The 18,724-nt window shown below is 39.5% G+C and overlaps 1 protein-coding gene across 2 annotated transcripts in view; it reads right to left on the bottom strand.

The window, feature by feature from the left end:
- Window positions 1-1,170: 1,170 nt before the first annotated feature.
- Window positions 1,171-18,724, bottom strand: part of FCRL2 (Fc receptor like 2) — a 31,636-nt gene continuing 14,082 nt past the window's right edge. For both annotated transcript variants that reach the window (XM_033197325.1, XM_033197326.1), the window contains 5 exons: window positions 4,150-4,177; window positions 3,365-3,450; window positions 3,059-3,124; window positions 1,560-1,588; window positions 1,171-1,466 (listed from right to left, as the gene is read on the bottom strand). In XM_033197325.1, the coding sequence (XP_033053216.1) occupies window positions 1,428-1,466; window positions 1,560-1,588; window positions 3,059-3,124; window positions 3,365-3,450; window positions 4,150-4,177 (248 nt within the window). In that variant the 3' untranslated portion in view covers window positions 1,171-1,427. The remainder of the gene's footprint in view (window positions 1,467-1,559; window positions 1,589-3,058; window positions 3,125-3,364; window positions 3,451-4,149; window positions 4,178-18,724) is intronic.

The following is an 18,724-nucleotide window of genomic DNA, read 5'->3' as shown; positions in this document are numbered from 1 at the left end:
CATGAGGTGAGAAGATCAAGACCATCCTGGCTAACACAGTGAAAACCCATATCTACTGAAGATACAAAAAATTAGCTGGGCATGGTGGTTGGTGCCTGTAGTCCCAGCTACTCGGGACGCTGAGGCAGGAGAATGGTGTGAACCAGGGAGGTGAGCTTGCAGTGAGGCCGAGATCATGCCACTGCACTCACCAGAGCGAGACTCCGTCAAAAAAAAAAAGAAAGAAAGAAAAAGAGAAATTACCTATTGAGTACTATGCTAATTACCTTGGTAACAAAATAATCTGTACACCAAACGCCTGTGACATGCAATTTACCCATATAACACACTCACACATGTACCCCCAAACCTAGAATATAAGCTGGAAGGAAAAAAAGGAAAATGTGCATTCACAGAGAAAAGAAAATATGACAGTATCAAATCCATAAAGTATTTATATTTTATTCAATATACTTATAAAAGTAATATCATAGTTTATTGCAAATGCTCATATTTACTATGTGAAAAATCACATTTTTGCAACTGTAGACATACCTTGGTGATATTGCAGGTTCAGTTCCAGACCACCAAAATAAAGCAAATATTGCAATAAGGCAAGTCACAGATTTTTTGGTTTCCCAGGGCATATAAGTTATGTTTACACTCAACTCTATGCACATAAAGAAGAAAATCTGGAGGAAATGGCTAAATTCCTGGAAACATACAATCTCCCAGGATTGAACCAGGAAGGGGCAGAAACCCTTCCTAGACCAATATCAAGCTCTGAAGTTGAATTAGTATTAAAAAACTTACCAACCAACATAAAAGCCCCAGACCAGATGGATTCACAGCTGAATTCTACCAGATGTACAAAGAATAACTGATACCAATCCTGCTGAAACTATGCCAAAAAATCAAGGAGGAAGGGCTCCTTCCTAACTCATTCTATGAAGCCAGCATCAGCCTCATACAAATATTCTGGCAGAGATACAGTGGAAAAGATAATTTCAGGCCAATATTCCCTATGAACATATTTGCAAAAATTCTCAACAAAATATTAGCAAACTGTATCCAGCAGCACATAAGTAAGTTAATACACTACTATCAAGTCCTGTTCTCATCACCTCACAGTAGATGAAGATGAGACCTTGTATCTCTTGCTTATTCTTCCCTCAACCCTTTACACACTGATTGCTTAAGAGAAGGTAGCAGAAATAATTTATTTGCACAATGTCTGAATGTAGTAACAGTTCAATGAATATTAATGAGTAAAAGAGGATATTGGAGAAGGAACATGATCAGAACAAAAATGATGACAGGAGGTGGCTCCTGAAGCATGTTGTGGCTGTGGCAGGTGATAAGCCTTGAGCATTTACATAAGGTTTTATGGCAAGTCTTAATGATGCCCCATCCTTGTTGTTGATCTTCCCTTCTGATTCCTCCAAGTGTTATGATTTCTTCACAGAAGAGTAGATGACTTGGGAGTCCTGGGAGAGACACACAGGAATAAGGAAAGAAGTGATCAAGAAAATAAATAGGGTGGAGGACGGAAAGATGAACTTCCAAGGAGTCTAGCTCACCTTGTTCTCCAGAAGTGTCCTGATGTTTGCTGTTAAGAAAAAAGTAATAGTTCTGAGCTCTTGCATTCTTACTTAGGCCTCACTCCCAGACTTTATGCCCCAGGGCATATAACTACTATGCTTAGTGTGTGGAATTCCATTTTCTCCTGTTCTGTAAAATCCTTTCTTAAAGTTGTTAATGCTGAAGTCCTTCTAAGAGTCTATCCATCTTCCAAGCCCTCCACCAGCACTTACTAACGAAGTGCTTCTCTTCTCTAATGCAACTTCCCATAGGTCATTGTCTTTATACTTTTTTCCTCTTGACTTCTCTATTACAGCACTCTGTCAGGGCTGTTTCCTGTTGTTTCTTTATGTTCCTGAGATAACCAACCATGTGTGGTTCTCCTCAGTACATAGAAGGAAATTGGAGTAGAATCATAGATAACAGAAGACAGCCTCTGAATCACACAGTGTTTTGAGTCTGGTTGCAGGAGCTGTTTAGTGATGTCTGCTTCTTTTCCCCCTTTTCCAGGTATGCACAGTGGGATGACATCCCCTTCCTTCCCCTGAAGATTTACAGCCAGAAGCTTGGAAAATAACTGCACTTTTTGATTCTGCTAGGCTGGTCAGACAGAGAAAAACAATGATAGAGTAATCAACTCCCTATAGGAAGTTGAAGTGACATAAATCTAAGCAAGGAAGGCAGAGGACCCAGCTTCAGAGGCTCAGAGGAGAGTAGCTAGATGACTACTGACCAGGAAATCAGCCAAGCTGTCAAGAGCCACTGGCTCCATCAGAGGCAACCAGGAGCACAGAACAAAGGATAGCTTTTAGGGTTGTTAGTATAAGGGTTATAGTTTTAAGGGCACTGGAGCAGAAGCTTAAAGGACACTCCTCTGCACTGCTGCAGGACTCAGCAGTTCCTGCAAAACTACATGTCGAAGTGAAAATTCTCTAGGTCATGTTGATTTATTCAGTTATTCCTCCCATCCCATACGAAGACTGCAGATCCTTCAAAGGAGACACTTTAATGACCCTGTTCACCTGAGAGAATTCCTCTTGGACTTTAGACATGCTCACTCTTGCCTGACTTCCTTCTTTTGCCTTGAATCTTAGATTCTCCCTGACTATCTAACCCCATTCAAATGAAGACTTATTAAACCATCTCCCTATTTTTTTTTAAGTTTGGTTTCTTCACAAGAGCCTACCTCCAGGTGTCTCTTGCTCCCTCCTGGATCAACAGATTTCCTATCAAGGGCAAGCGATGTATTAAAGCCTCTATTGCTGGCCGGGTGCAGTGGCACACACCTGTAATCCCAGCATTTTGGGAGGCTGAGGCAGGTGGATCACTTGAGGTCAAGAGTTTGAGTCCAGCCTGGCCAACATGGTAAAACCCCGTCTCTACTAAAAAATACAAAAATTAGCTGGGCATGGTGGCACATGCCTGTCATCCCAGTTACTCAAGAGTCTGAGACAGGAAAATCAAGCGATTTGACAAGAACCACTCTGCAGTTTCTCACCTGAGCTTTCTGGCTGCTGGATGCTCCAGACCTGAGAATAAACCACATCCACATCTACAGAGCCCACTGCAGGGAGAAGACAAGAGTTCACAGATGTTGGTGGCCAAGGGTTCACTTCACACACATCTTCCCCGTCCCTGGCTTAATGATTATATCCTTCCTTCCAACCCCAACATGATTCTGAGAGAGTCATTTATTTATTGGGCCTCAGGGGTTGAGGTGCCTAGACCACCTAATGGTCTCTACTCCTGTCTCCTCTTTCTTTTCTGCCTCAGCCTCAGAGCCCCTCCCAGTGGAGACACTCACCATTGACATACACTGGCTGCAGCTCCTCCATTTTTCGGATTGGGCTTGAATAAGTGAACTCTTGAGGATTCAGCCTACAATCAGCTCTGTGAGAAAGTGAATTAACTGCATGATAGTCCCCAGGGCAGTGAGTGAGAACAGAAGGGAGACTGGCTGAGGAGAGAGCAGGTAAAAGCCCTGCAGTCATGGCTCTCTGCTTGGGTGATTTTATGGCCCTTTGTATAGACTGTCTACTTGGATATGGCCAAAATGTTCTGTTCCTTATCTTTGGCTTTTTCAAAAGTTATACATAAGACAATGATATTGCTCCAGAATCTATTTTTTTCTTATAAACTCTCATAAAACTTTGCCTGCCTTTTTCTCATTACTTTATCTCTCTCACTCCTTCTTGTACTCTGGACATATACTACATACAGTATGTCCCTTGAGCACAGTATGTCCCTTGAGGAAATACATATTTTGTGGGTATGTTCATTCCTCTAAATATCTAACAAAAACTTACTTATACATTAAAGATATTCAATAATCTTGAATATATGAATTTATATGTTAATTTAAGTGTATGTAATCCTATACAAGATAACACCTAGGATCATGTGGACCACCTTAAGACAGTGCCTTGGTGGCATAAATGTAATGCAGTAGAGACAAGAGTAAGTATTATAGAAAGATATCATGTTAACTACATAGCCTCAATCTCAACATACAAGCAGAGTACAGTAGGTATTTAAAACTGAATGAGGGACACCTCTAGAATTAAAATTTTTACTAGGAAGAGTTCTCACCTAGGTTCATTAGCGGCAGAACTTTCTCCTGAAATGCAAATAAAACAAAATTCATTTCAGAGAAGGAAGCTTTATCTCTTAAAATTTTGACATGATTTAACTATGTATAATCAGCTGGTAAGACATAGGATATAGAAGAGTAATCCAATTGTATTTCATCTAAATGGCTGCTTATATATTCCAACACAACTAGTTGTCAGTAAAATAATTCATTCTTTTTTTCCCACTGATTTAAAATGCCACTTAAAATGGCAAACCCTGCATGCACTGGTAACTGTTTCTTGATTTTCTATTCTGTTCTATTGTCTCTTTGGCTATTCATGTACCAGTACAATGTTGTTTTAACTATCATAATGTATAACATATTTTAACCGTTGATGACTGATTTTATTTTATTGCTCTTCTGTATTAGATTTTATGCAGCCATTCTTAATATTTAAACGTTTGATATTTGCAACACCTTGTCTGTAGGAGTGACCTTGGGGCTAGGCTGGATATTGACATTTGTAAGGCAAACTAGGCCATATCTTGTACCTTTTGCTTTGTGGAGAGATGTAAAACAAGAAACACAGCATATTAGCATAGATGTATCAGCTGTGTCTTTAGAGAGAATCCTCATAGTGATCCAGGAGATATTTTCTAGTCCTCCAGTTAATACCTCAGAAACAATGCACATAGATGTGTACAGGGGCCACCCTGGCTCAAAAGCTTCATGCTTGGTAGAAATCAGTATCACTTGTAATACCCATGAGTGTATGTGTGTAGCTTCCAGAGGTCACCACTACAAGAGACATGCTAAATTTCAAGAGTTACATTGCACTTGGGGATACCCCAGCTGTGCTTCCCATCGGGCTTATATAATCCTAGTCAAAGTCCTCCCAGTTTAGATGCAGTTTGCCAATCATGGAAAATACTGCTAGTAGCTCAGTCAATATTTCAGCTTTGTTAGGCTTTACAGAAAATAGTGCTAGAAAATTAACTTTGATTTAGTTTGCCAAGAAGAAGGTAAAACTTCTTTATAATTAGCTTGTTTAGTCTTCAAGGAAAGGCATGACCTCAGAATTGTCTACCAAGCCAAACCGTCGTTAAAGCATAAGTTGGGGGAGTCAGTCATATTCAAACATGTATTAAATAAATGTATATGTTTCCAACAATTCCTTCTTGAAGAAATTATTTTAAAATGGACTTCAAAAATAGTTCTACTATCTAAACACTTTTGAATAATAACAAAATCTGGTGATACATTGGTTCACAAAGAAAACCTCCAAAATATTCCAAAACTCGACATGGTACACATAATATTCCTTGATCATAATGGAACTGGTAATTCACAACAGAACTTGAAAAAAATTGACATATGTCTATAATTTATCAATTTAAAGGAAGCAAGTCTTAAGCAACTGAATACATATACAAATATATAAGAAAAGAAGAAGACTATCCAATTTGTTTAAAAGAATAAAACTAACAAAAATAGAAGGCAATAACTAACAAAGATAAAAGCAGAATTTTAGAATTAGAAAGAAATATTGGTAGATAAAATAATAAATTCTAAGAGTTTTACCATACAGGAGATAGAGGCACTATCTTTCTAGATGATTACATTTCAAAGGAACGGCTCCCAAGTCTTAGAGATAGACATTTCTGGGTTGTAAAACTGGCAAGAGTCTAAGAGAAGATTTATATCTCAACGAGGCGGAGAAAGAATTTACAATTGCAAGTTCTCTGGGTCGGGCGCGGTGGCTCAAGCCTGTAATCCCAGCACTTTGGGAGGCCGAGACGGGCGGATCACGAGGTCAGGAGATCGAGACCATCCTGGCTAATACGGTGAAACCCTGTCTCTACTTAAAAATACAAAAAACTAGCCGAGCGACGAGGCGGGCGCCTGTAGTCCCAGCTACTCGGGAGGCTGAGGCAGGAGAATGGCGTAAACCCGGGAGGCGGAGCTTGCAGTAAGCTGAGATCCGGCCACTGCACTCCAGCCTGGGTGGCAGAGCAAGACTCCGTCTCAAAAAAAAAAAAAAAAAAAGAAAAAAGAAAAGGGAGATGAGGAGCCTATAGTCAATTTGAGGACAATATTAAGGCCAGCTTGGTGTGGGGAGGAGAGCCCTGTGTAGACACATGCCTGAGGAATCTTAAGGAGCAAACCTTCTCTTGAAAAGCAGATAAAGGAACATTTATTTCAGGGGAGATATGGTCATCTGCCGGAGGCAGGAGCTGCATATTTACAGGTGGGTGCAATGGTGTGCAAGTGTTTCTTGTGGATGGATCTGAGCCCTGTGGAAGAGAGGCATAACTTGAAGCCATTTCAAAATCTGGCCAAGAGGACTTCCTGAAGAGGTATGGGGTTCCAAAATAAGGGTGGAGGGGAAGGGGAAGAAGGCTTTAGATTCTTAAAAACTGAAGAGAGATGTTAAGTGTTCAGCTGGAGAAAAATGAATCACCTGCATCACAAGATGCAGGTAGGTAATGTTAATAGTTGGGGGGCTCTGGAGAATTCAGAGACACACCCCCAAAATAGGAGCTGATTTTCTCAACCCAGGAAACCTGGAAAGTCAGCTTTTTTGGAGCCAGGAAATCAATGCCAACCATGGGGGCTTCAAAAACAGAAGCAACTCAAGGAAAGAGAGAAACATCTGGCCAGAACCCTTTCTGTATTGCAGAAGGCTGGTCTGAAGAGGGTCTGAACTGAGTGGTGGGAGGTGGGTGCTTTAACTTTGAGATTCAGAAAGCTGATTAATGAACAAGCACTCTATGGAGAAACTATGTTTTTGTTGTTGTTTGCCTAAAATTATATAGGAATGATATGGTGTGGCTGTGTCCCCACCCAAATCTCATCTGGAATTCCCACATGTTGTGGGAGGGACCCAGTGGGAGGTAATTGAATCATGGGAGCAAGTCTTTCCCGTGCTGTTCTCGTGATAGTCAGTAAGACTCACAAGATTTGATGGTTTTAAAAAGAGGAGTTTCCCTGCACAAGCTTATCTCTTTGCCTGCCGCCATCCACACAAGATGTGACTTGCTCCTCCTGGTTTTCTGCCATGACTGTGAGGTTTCCACAGTCACGTGGAACTATAAGTCCAATTAAACCTCTTTCTTTTGTAAATTGCCCAGTCTCAGGTATGTCTTTATTAGCAGCATGAAAACCAACTAATACAAGGAGTAAGTGGACAGAGTATGGGCCTGCCTGTGATTTCAACCAGAGTCAGGGAAAATATAATCCTCCAAGAGTGAGTATGAATGGGTGGTAGAAAAGGAAGATAAAAAATTAAGTTTTATGGTTGCACTCTAAGAGCACCCTTGTTCGATGAATCAGTTATCATACCAAAAATTAATCAATATCTCAGGAGTAAACTTAGCAAGAAATGATGAAAGCCTATATAAGTAAAACTCTAAAATACTATGACTCAAAATTTACCAAAAGTAGACACACCCTTGGATAGAAAAATTTCTCATTACAAAGCTGTCAATTCTTCCTTAATTAATCTCAAAATTTAAAAGAATCCTAACAAAAATACTTTATTGAGAGACACTGATTATTGTTTGTGGGGAAAAATAAATAAGCAATAATATCCAGAAAAGTTCTGTAAGAATAACATAGTCATGATGGGAACAACTTTGATGGAAGAAAAAAATGTAATGTTATAAAGCAAAGGCATACAAGTCACATACACAAACACACGTATGCACATACTGATATACACACAAACAGAATAGGGCTTCAAAGTTAGATCTGAATACTATCAGATACTTAGTATAGCTGAACTGCTTTTATCCATAACACTTCTGTCGCTGTGTGTGTGGGGTTTTTCTTCCCCATACCAGCCAATTTTCCAACTCTTAGGACACTAATCACAATTAAACTCAGTTCTGACACTACTCAGAGTTAGTGCAGACCCCACAGGTAAAGGGGCGTGTCCCGCAAAACTGCCCCCTGCTCCAGATGCCAATAATATGTCATGGGCCTCATATCCTTCTGACCAAATGGCTATAAATTGGGGATTCCCAGGACTCCTTCCTCAGTTTCAATAATTTGCTATATAGAACTCGAAGAAACACTTCCGTTACTCTTACTGGTTTATTACAAAGGATATTATAAAAGATACAAATATACAACCAAATGAAAAACATTAGGTAAGACAATGTCTGGAAGTGTACTGGAGTTTCTGTTCCCAAGGGAATGGGGTGCTCTACCCTCCCAGTACACTGATGTATTCACCAACTGGCAAGTTCCCCAAATCCCATTGTTTAGGATTTTTATAGTTGTCCAATTACACAGGTATGATTGATTAAATCATTGGCAATTGGTGGTTAGATGAATCTTCAGTACCTCTCCTGTCCTCAGAGGTCCAGGGGTGGGGTTCGAAGTTCCAACCCTCTAATCAGAAGGTTGGTGTTTCTGAAAACCAGCTCTCATATTGAAGCTATCCAGGAGCCCCTCTGTTGAGGGTCATCTCATTAGCATACCAAAGACACTCAACACTCAAGGAATTCTTAGAGTTTTAGGAGCTCAGCAGTCAGGAACTAGGGACAAAGACCAAATATATCAAATAATTTCTTCTTATATCACAATACCATAGGATATTATAAAGGCATCACTTTACTTAAAAAAGATAAATAAATTGCACAGAAATAACGAAATAGCTATTTGAAAAAAAAAGATTAGATTCTAGTTCAGTACTTATTCAAAAAGATTTCTGGATGTGTCACAGATATTTGAACCAGAGCAACTCCATCTTGAATAGGAGTTGGGTAAAATGAGGCTGAAACCTACTGGGCCCTGTTCCCAGACAGTTAGGCATTCTAAGTCACAGGATGAAATAGTAGGTTGGCACAAGATACGGGTCATAAAGACCTTGCTGATCAAACTGGTTGCAGTAAAGAAGCCAGCAGAAGCCCACCAAAACCAAGATAGAAATAAGAGTGACCTCTAGTTGCCCTCACTGCTACACTCCCACCAGTGGCATGATGGTTTACAAATGCCATGGCAATATCAGGAAGTTATCCAATATGGTCTAAAAAGGGGAAGCATGAATAATCCACCCCTTATTTAGCATATCATCAAGAAATAACCATAAAAATGGGCAATCAGCAACCCTTGGGGCTATTCTGCCTATAGAATAGTCATTCTTTTATTCCTTTACTTTCTTAATAAACTTGCTTTCACTGTACTGTATGGACTCGCCCTGAATTCTTTCTTACTTGAGATTCAAGAACCCTCTCTTGGGGTCTAGATCCAGACCCCTTTCCAGTAACAGACGGATCAAAAATTTAAGCATAGGCCGGGTGCGGTGGCTCAAGCCTGTAATCCCAGCACTTTGGGAGGCCAAGACGGGAGGATCACGAGGTCAGGAGATCGAGACCATCCTGGCTAACACGGTGAAACCCCGTCTCTACTAAAAATACAAAAAAAACTAGCCGGGTGAGGTGGCGGGTGCCTGTAGTCCCAGCTACTCGGGAGGCTGAGGCAGGAGAATGGCGTCAACCTGGGAGGCGGAGCTTGCAGTGAGCTGAGATCCGGCCACTGCACTCCAGCTTGGGCGACAGAGCGAGACTCCGTCTCAAAAAAAAAAAAAAATTTAAGCATAAATATAAAATGACATAATTCTAGAAGAAAATATGGGTCTGGCACAGTAGCTCACACCTGTAATCCCAGTACTTAGAGAGACCAAGACTGGTAGATCACTTGAGCTCAAGAGTTCAAGACCAGCCTGGGCAACATGGAGAAATCCCATCTCTACAAAAAATACAAAAATTAGCCAGTCACGGTGATGCATGCCTGTGGCCCTAGCTACTCAGGAGGCTGAAGTGGGAGTATCACTTGAGTCCAGCAGGTTGAGGTTTCAGTGATCTGAGACTGCACCATTGCACTCTAGCCTGCGTGACAAAGCGAGACCCTGTCTCAAAAAAAAAAAAAAAAAAGGAAAGAAAAGAAAAGAACAAAAAAAACAGAGAACATTTTTATCATCTAAGAATGGGGAAGACCTTCCAAAATAGGTTACCAAACCCAGAACTCATAAAATAAGATATTGATAAATTAGACCACACAAAAATAATTATTTTTATAGTAAGAATTTCAATATGAAAGGCAATGCAAAGTGCAGACTGCAGACTCTTTTCACTATTCATACCTCAGACAAAGAGCTAATACATTTAGTATAAAAATATAATCTACACATCCCTAAGAATGAGATTAAAAACCCAACGTAAAATGATTAAACTATGTGAACAAAGAGCTCACCACAAACAGAAACATAAATAAAAACTACAGGGCATTAATGCTTCTCAATTGAGAAACAAGCAAAAAGTCAAAACTTACAACACTGTGTGGCTAGTGTGTCATAAACAAGCATGTTTATGACATGTCCTTATGAGAGCATAATTTAGTACAACTATGAGTAACCCTTGACAATATCTATCAAATTAGAAAGGTATCTAATTTGAATCTAGAAATTTTATTTATAGGAATTAATTCTACAAGCATACTGTACATGCAAGAAATGACATCTAAAAGAAAAATTATTGTAGCATTGTGTGTCATGGAAAACAACTTGAGATCATCTAAATCTCCATCAATAATGAATCATTGACATTAAGATAACTATTGCAAATCCATGAATAGAATGCTTTGCAACCATTAAAAAGATATTACATTTCTATATATATTTATATCAAACAATTCTCAAATAATATTCATAGAAAAGTGAAGTGTAGCATATAGTATGTTATTATTTGTGTGAAAATAAATAATATGTATGTGTACAAGGACATCATGTAAGTCTAAAATATCTCTGGAAAAATAAATGAGATATTGCTAATAGTGGGAGCCTCTGAGGAAGGGAACCAAGAGGTCCAGGAATAGGTGTGAGAGAAAGGATTACTTTTTACTGTCATATTCTTGGATATTGTTTGAATGTTTTACCAGATGTATTTGTAACATATTTATTCAGTTATTTATTTTAAAGAAGAAATAACATATATTGGGCCACTCTGAAAGGGACTATATTGATAGTTTATTTTAGTTTATTTTAGGTTGACATAGAGGTATTATGGTCCTCATGATAAGAGATTAGCCAATGAAAGAAAGCATTACTTTCATTAGGCAAGAGCCACTGCCTTGTCCTTATATTTCTTTTTTTTTTTTTTTTTTTTGTGTGTGTGTGTCGGAGTCTCGCTCTGTCGTCCAGGCTGGAGTGCTGTGGCCGGATCTCAGCTCACTGCAAGCTCCGCCTCCCGGGTTCACGCCTTTCTCCTGCCTCAGCCTCCCGAGTAGCTAGGACTACAGGCGCCATCACCTCGCCCGGCTAGTTTTTTGTAGTTTTTAGTAGAGACGGGGTTTCACCGTGTTAGCCAGGATGGTCTCGATCTCCTGACCTCGTGATCCGCCCGTCTCGGCCTCCCAAAGTGCTGGGATTACAGGCTTGAGTCACCGCGCCCGGCCACTTGTCCTTATATTTCTATGCTGTGCAAGGCTCAAAAGTTAATGACTTAGGGTATGGCTAATTTATATAGGAGTCCGAGGACCTTCATGGAAGGAAAGGGATACTCTGACTTTCTTTAGTTATTAAATCATCTTTTGATAAATTGAGGTGGTCCCAATTAAGTCATCTACTTGAAAGAATAAATTGTCTTAAGTGAAACTCACCATGAAATAAATTGTCAGTTTGGGATATCTGGCCAGGCATGGAGTGTAGCATGGTGACTCCAAGGCAAGAAGATCGCTTGAGCCCAGGAGTTCAAGACTAGCCTCAGCAATATATAAAGTCATCTCCAGAAGTAATTAAAAAATTGGCAACGCATGGTGGTTCATTCCTGTGGTCCCATCTACTTGGGAAATTGAGCCAAGAGGATCACCTGAGCTTGGGACATCAAGGCTGCAGTGAGCCATGATCATACCACTGCACTCTGGCCTGAGTAGCAGAGTGACACTTTGTCTGGAAAAAAAAAAAAAGGTTGGATATCTGAAGGTCAAAGCCATGAACTGAGATTGAAAACTTCTGAAGCAGCCTAATTTTGGAAGCAAATTTAGTAAACAATAATTTTGTGTGGTTATGTGCTTGTAAACTAAAAAGTAATAGGAAGATAGTATGTGAGGTAACATATATGTTAATTAGTTCAATCTAGCAATTCCACAATGTATACTTATTTGAAAATATCATGCTGTACATAAATACATACAATTTTTATTTATCAATTAAAAATTAATTAAATTTTTTTTAAAGTTACAAGAGTGGGAGTGCAGGTCAAAAACCATGTGGTAGATCCACACAGTAAAGGCTCTCAATTTGTTCCTATCTTCTTGTACGCATTGTTTTGCAATGTGACTCTGTCATTTGTCAGCAAAGAGGTAGACACTATTTCTCTACCACTTGCATTTGGTTATGACCATACGACTTACTTTTTGATCAATAAGACAGTAACAAAAGTGACAAATTAGGAGGCTTATATTAGTACTTGTCCTTGCTTTGGCACATTTATAGACTAAATGTTTGTGTCCTGCCCAAATTCCATATATTGAAGTACTAATGCCAAATGTGATTACAGTTGGAAATAGAACCTTTATAGAAGTAATTAATTTTAAGTGAGGTCATAAGGGTGGAGTCCTGATACAACAGGATTAGTATTCTTATAAGAAAGGATGGGTTGATGGGTACAGCAAACCACCATGGCACATGTATACCTATGTAACAAACCTGCACGTTCTGTACACGTACCCCAGAACTTAAAGTATAAGTTTAAAAAAAGAAGGGACAACAGAGAAGTTGCTCTTTCTCTCTACATGTACGCAAAAAGAATTCATGTGAGCACATAGCAAGATGGTAGCTGCCCACAGCTAAGAGAAGAGGCTTCAGAATGAAACTTATCTTGCTGGCATCTTAATCTTAAACTTCCCAGCCTTTAGAATTGTAAGAAAATTAATTTTTGTTCTTTAAGCCACCCAATCTGTGGTATTTTGTTGTGCTATCCCAAGAAGACCAAAACAGACACCCTACACTATCTTCACAGGAAAGAACAACTATTCTCTTTTGTAAGTATAAAACAGTTGAAGATGGTCTTGGTGTATCATGGCGTAGATCTGAGGTAACTGTCTCATTTTGTGGGTGAGGAAACAGAGCAGAGGTGGCTACTCACATAGAGGGTTGCTATATCACCCCTGAAAGAGCGGTGATGAGGCAGGAAGCTCTATAAAAGAATAAGGAACTGGGAAAGATATTTTGGGAATAAAGTAGCAGAGAGGGGTGCAGAAGTGTAATTTCACACTTACTTAGATCATCTGTTTAAAAAATAAAACTTCCATTGAACTTGAGAATAGTGGCTTGCACAAAAGGGAAAAAAATACCTAGGAATACAACTAACCAACAAGGTGAAAGAACTCCACAGCAAGAATTACAAAATACTGCTGAAAGAAATCAGAGATGACACAAACAAATGAAAAAACATTCCATGCTCATGGATAGGAAGAATCAGTGTTGTTAAGATGGCCACACTCTTCAAAGCTATTTACAGATTCAAGGCTATTCCTAGCAAACTACCAATGATATTGTTTATAAAATTAGAAAAAAAAATTCTAAAATTCATTTGGAACCAAAAAAGAGCCCCAATAGCCAAAGCAGTCCCAAGCAAAAAAAAAAAAAAAGAAAAAGAAAAAAGAAAAAAGCTAGAGGGATAACACTATACAACTTCAAACTATGTCACAAGCCTACAGTAATCAAAACAGCATGATACTGCTACAAAACAGATACACAGATCAGTGGAACATATTAGAGAACACAGAAATAAAGCCATACAACTACAACAATCTGATCTTCTACAAAGTTGATAAACACAAGCAAAGGGGAAACGACTCTCTATTTAATAAATGCTGATGGGATAACTGGTTAACCATATGAAGAATATTGAAACTGGACCACTACCTTTCACTGTATACAAAAATCAACTCAAGATGGATCAAATTCTTAAATGTAAAACCTAAAACTATAAAGATTTGATATGGTTTGGCTGTGTCCCCACCTAAATCTCATCTTGAATTGTAGTTCCCACAATCCCAACGTGTTGTGGGAGGGACCCAGTGGGAGGTAATTGAATCATGGAGCTGGTTACCATCATGCTGTTCTCGTGATAGTGAGTTAGTTCTCATAAAATCTGATGGTTTTAAAAAGGGCTTTTCCCCCTTTGCTTGGCACTTCTCTCTCCTGCCACCCTGTGAAGAAGGACATGTTTGCTTTCCCTTCTGTCATGATTGTAAGTTTCCTGAGGCCTTCCCAGTCATGCAGAACTGTGAGTCAATTAGACCTCTTTCCTTTGTAAATTACCTAGTCTTGGGTATTTCTTTATAGCATTGTGAGAACAGACTAATACAAGACTCTAGAAGAAAACCTAGGAAATACCGTTCTGGACTTTGGCCAAAGATAAGACTTCATGATGAAGACTCCAAAAACAAGTGCAATAAAAACAAAAAATTGACAAATAGGACCTAATTAAACTAAAGAGCTTCTTCACAACAAAAGAAGCTAACAGAGTAAATAAACAATCTGTAGAATGGAAGAAAATATTTGCAAACTGTGCATCCAACAAAGGTTTAATATCTAGAATCTACTAGGAACTCAAACAAATCAATAAGCGAAAACAAAACAACCCTATTTAAAAATGGGCAAAGGACATGAACAGACACTTCTCCAAGAAAGACATATATGCAGCCAAAAATCATATGAAAAAATGTTCAATATCACTAACCATTAGGGAAATGTAAATCAAAACCCCAATGAGATACCATCTCACACCAGTCTGAATGGCTATTAAAAAGTCAAAAAATGAGATGCTGATGAGGTTGCAGAGAAAAGGGACCACTTAACACATTGTTGATGGCAATGTAAATTAGTTCAGCCACTGTGGAAAACAGTCTGGATATTTCTCAAAGAACTTAAAATAGAACTACCATTTGGCCAAGCAATTTCATTACTGGGTATATTCCCAAAGGAATATAAATCATTCTACTGTAAAGACACATGCATGCATATGTCCATTGTAGCAATATTCACAATAGTAAAGATGTGGAATCAACCTAGATGCCCATCAATAGTATACCAGATAAAGAAAATGTGTTACATATACACTATGGAATACTATGCAGCTATAAAAAATGAGATTATGTCCTTTGCAGCAACATAGGTGGAACTGGAGACCATTATCTTAAGTGAACTAACACAGGAACAGAAAACCAAATATCACATGTTCTCACTGATATGTGAGAGCTAAACGTTGAGTAAATATGAACACAAAGAAGAGTACAACAGACACTGGGACCTATTTGAGGGTGGAGGGAGGGAAGAGAGTGAGAATTGAAAAGCCACCTATTGGGGCCAGGTATGATGGCTCACTCACTCCTGTAATGCCAGCACTTTGTGAGGCTGAGGTGGGTGGATTACTTGAGGCCAGGAGTTCAAGACTAGCCTGGTCAACATGGTGAAATGCCATCTCTTCTAAAGAAAAAAATACAAAAATTAGCTGGGCATCATGGCAGGTGCCTGTAATCTCAGCTACCCAGGAAGCTGAGGCAGGAAAATCGCTTGAACCCCGGAGGTGAAGGTGGCAGTGAGCCAAGATTGTTCACTGCACTCCAACCTGGGAGACAGAGTGAGACTTCGCCAATAAAACAATAAAAGAAAGAAAGAAAAAACAGAGAGAGAGTGGGAGGGAGGAAGGGAGAGAAGGAAGGAAGGAAGGAAGGAAGGGAGGGAGGGAGGGAGGGAGGGAGGCAGGGAAGGAAGGGCTGCCTATTTGGTATCATGCTGATTAACTGGGTGACAAAATTATCTGTACACCAAACCTGCAAGACAACTAATTTACCCATGTAACAAACCTGCACATATACCTCTTGAACCTAAAATAAATGTTGGAAGTAAAAATAAAATAAAATACTGGCTTAAATGTTTACTATGTGGAAGAAAATTAATGAGTTTCCAAAATTTATTTCACCTGTTGTAATAGATAAGCATAAGAAAGCATTTTACAAGAGCTTCAAAGCTATCATTGAGATTCTGATGTGCCCCATGTTTGTCCTGTATCTGATAGGTTAAAATAAATAACACCTTACTGACATAGGTGAAACTTAAGCGAAGAGAGTAGGTAAAGCCAGGAGGTGCAACAAAGTTAGGTTTGAGGCCTAGTAGATATAGGTTCTGGTCTGCCCTCTACTGGCTGAGTGACCACAAAAATAAACTCACTTAAATTCCCCAAGATGGTTAGACGTAGAAAATAAGATACTTAGGCTAGGAGTGGTGGCTCACACCTATAATCCCATCACTTTGGGAGGCTGAGCCAGGCAGATAGCATGAGCTCAGGAATTCGAGACCAGCCTGGGCAACATGGTAAATCCTCATCTTCACAAAAAATTAGGTGGGCATGGTGACATGGGCCTGTAGTTTCAGCTACTCAGGAGACTGATGTGGGAGGATGGTTTGAGCCTGGGAGATCGAGACTGCGTGAGCCAAGATCGTGCCACTGCACTCCAGCCTCAGCAACAGAGCAAGACCTTGTCTCCTTAAAAGTATACACTTAAAAATAACTTTTGATAATTACAGATAATATATGTAAACCTGCCATATGTGGTTGACACAATAATTGGGTCATTGGTAATTTTTTTTGACTTGCGAAATATTAATAGGGCTCAGTATGACAAATCACTCTGATTTGTCTAAATTCTTGACATTAAAAATAATATGTTACAAAAACAAATAGTCATGCTGGAAATGTGAAAAACATGGCAGCTTAAGGAATATGTTGGTTGTAAAAGGTAGATGCCTTCAAACTTCCAGTAGTGGTTACTGAATGCATTTGAACCAAATCTTCTACTAAGGACAACTAGAAAAACTGGGCAAAAGAGTTTTAAAGTCTGTTTATAAACATTGAAGTGGTAATAAGATAGTGAAGACTTGCAGAGACAAGAGAGCAGAGAGGATCAGGGAGCATGAGGACAAGCCCATCCAACATGATGTTGTCCTTCCTCTAACCATGCCAGAGCACACAGAATGGGGGCCAGGGAATTGCCCAGCCCAGTGCACCACGATGGCGCCTAACACTCTTCCAGGGGACCTGAGGTTGGGCTTACCAATTCTGCCACTATTATCACAACTGATACCTACCCGCATGCACCATCTGCAGGTCTGGAGTCTGACCTGCCCAGCCTATCACAGCCACTACCAACACCAGTATGCACTGTTTGGGACTCAGAGGGTGGACATGCCACTGCCAGTGCCACTGCCATTGCCCAAACCATGCTGACTGCCCAGGGGCCTGAGAATCCTTTCACCTCCCTGGCCCAGAATTGCCACTTTGGGTATGTGACTAAGTCACTTGGAGGACCAAGAATTGGCACATTTTTTTAACACTTTTATTCAAATTATTGGGGTACCAGATGGCAAAGACAGAATGAAAAGTTTAGAAAACCTATTTAACAAAATAATAGATGAAAACTTCCAAAGTCTAGCAAGAGATTTAGACATCCAGATACAAAACCTCTTAGATCCCCAAGCAGATACAATGCAAAAAGGTCTTTTCCATGGCACATTATAATAAAACAGTCTAAAGTCAAACACAAGGACAGAATTTTTTAAATGGCAAGGGAAAAGCCTCTAGTCACCTATAAAGAAAAACAAAACAAAACAAAACAAAAACACACTGCAACCTTCCAGGCCAAGAGAGAATGAGATGAAATATTCAAAGTGCTAAAATAAATAAAATGCCAGTGAAGGAAACCAAATCCAGCAAAATATCCTTCATAAATAAGGAGAAATAAAACCTTTCCCAGACAAGCAAAAGTTGATGAAACTCATCACCACTAGCCCAGCCCTGCAAGAAATGCTTAAGGGAGTCCTAAACCTGAAAGCAAAAGGACAATACTTACCATCATGAAAATGCATAGGTATAGCCAGGAGGTGCAACAAAGTTAGGTTTGAGGCTTGGTAGTCAGGTACTGACTGAAAAAGCATTGCAAACCACTTAAATTCCCCAAGATTGTTAGATGTAGAAAATACACACTAAGAGAAAAAACAACAAGGTATACACAAAACAACCAGACAACAATTAATATGACAGGAAGAAAACTTCACATATCAATAATAATCTTGAATGTAAATTGATTAAATTCTTTACTTAAAATATACAGGCGGGGTGCAGTGGCTCACGCCTGTACTGCACCCCGCCTGTAATCCCAGCATTTTGGGAGGCCAGGGCGGGAGGACCATTTGAAGTCAGGAGTTCCAGACTAGCCTGGCCAACACGGTGAAACCACATCTTTACTAAAAATACAAAAAAATTAGCCAGGCGTGGTGGCAGGTGCCTGTAATCCTAGCTACTTGGGAGGCTGAGGCAGGAGAATCACTTGAACCTAAGAGGTGGAGGTTGCAGTGAGCCAAGATTGCGCCACACTCTGCACTCTAGCCTGGTGACAGAGCGAGACTCCACCTCAAAATAATAAATAAATAAATAAATAAATAACAGTTAAAAAAAAAAAGACAAAAATAAAGGGATCTATCCAGCAAGAGGTTATAAAGGATATATATGTACTTAACACCTG

The sequence above is a fragment of the Trachypithecus francoisi genome, unplaced genomic scaffold (assembly GCF_009764315.1).
Source record: "Trachypithecus francoisi isolate TF-2019V2 unplaced genomic scaffold, Tfra_2.0 Lachesis_group5, whole genome shotgun sequence".
Taxonomy (NCBI): domain Eukaryota; kingdom Metazoa; phylum Chordata; class Mammalia; order Primates; family Cercopithecidae; genus Trachypithecus; species Trachypithecus francoisi.
The sequence above is the reverse complement of the archived record's forward strand: the minus strand, read 5'-3'. Positions and strand labels throughout refer to the sequence as shown.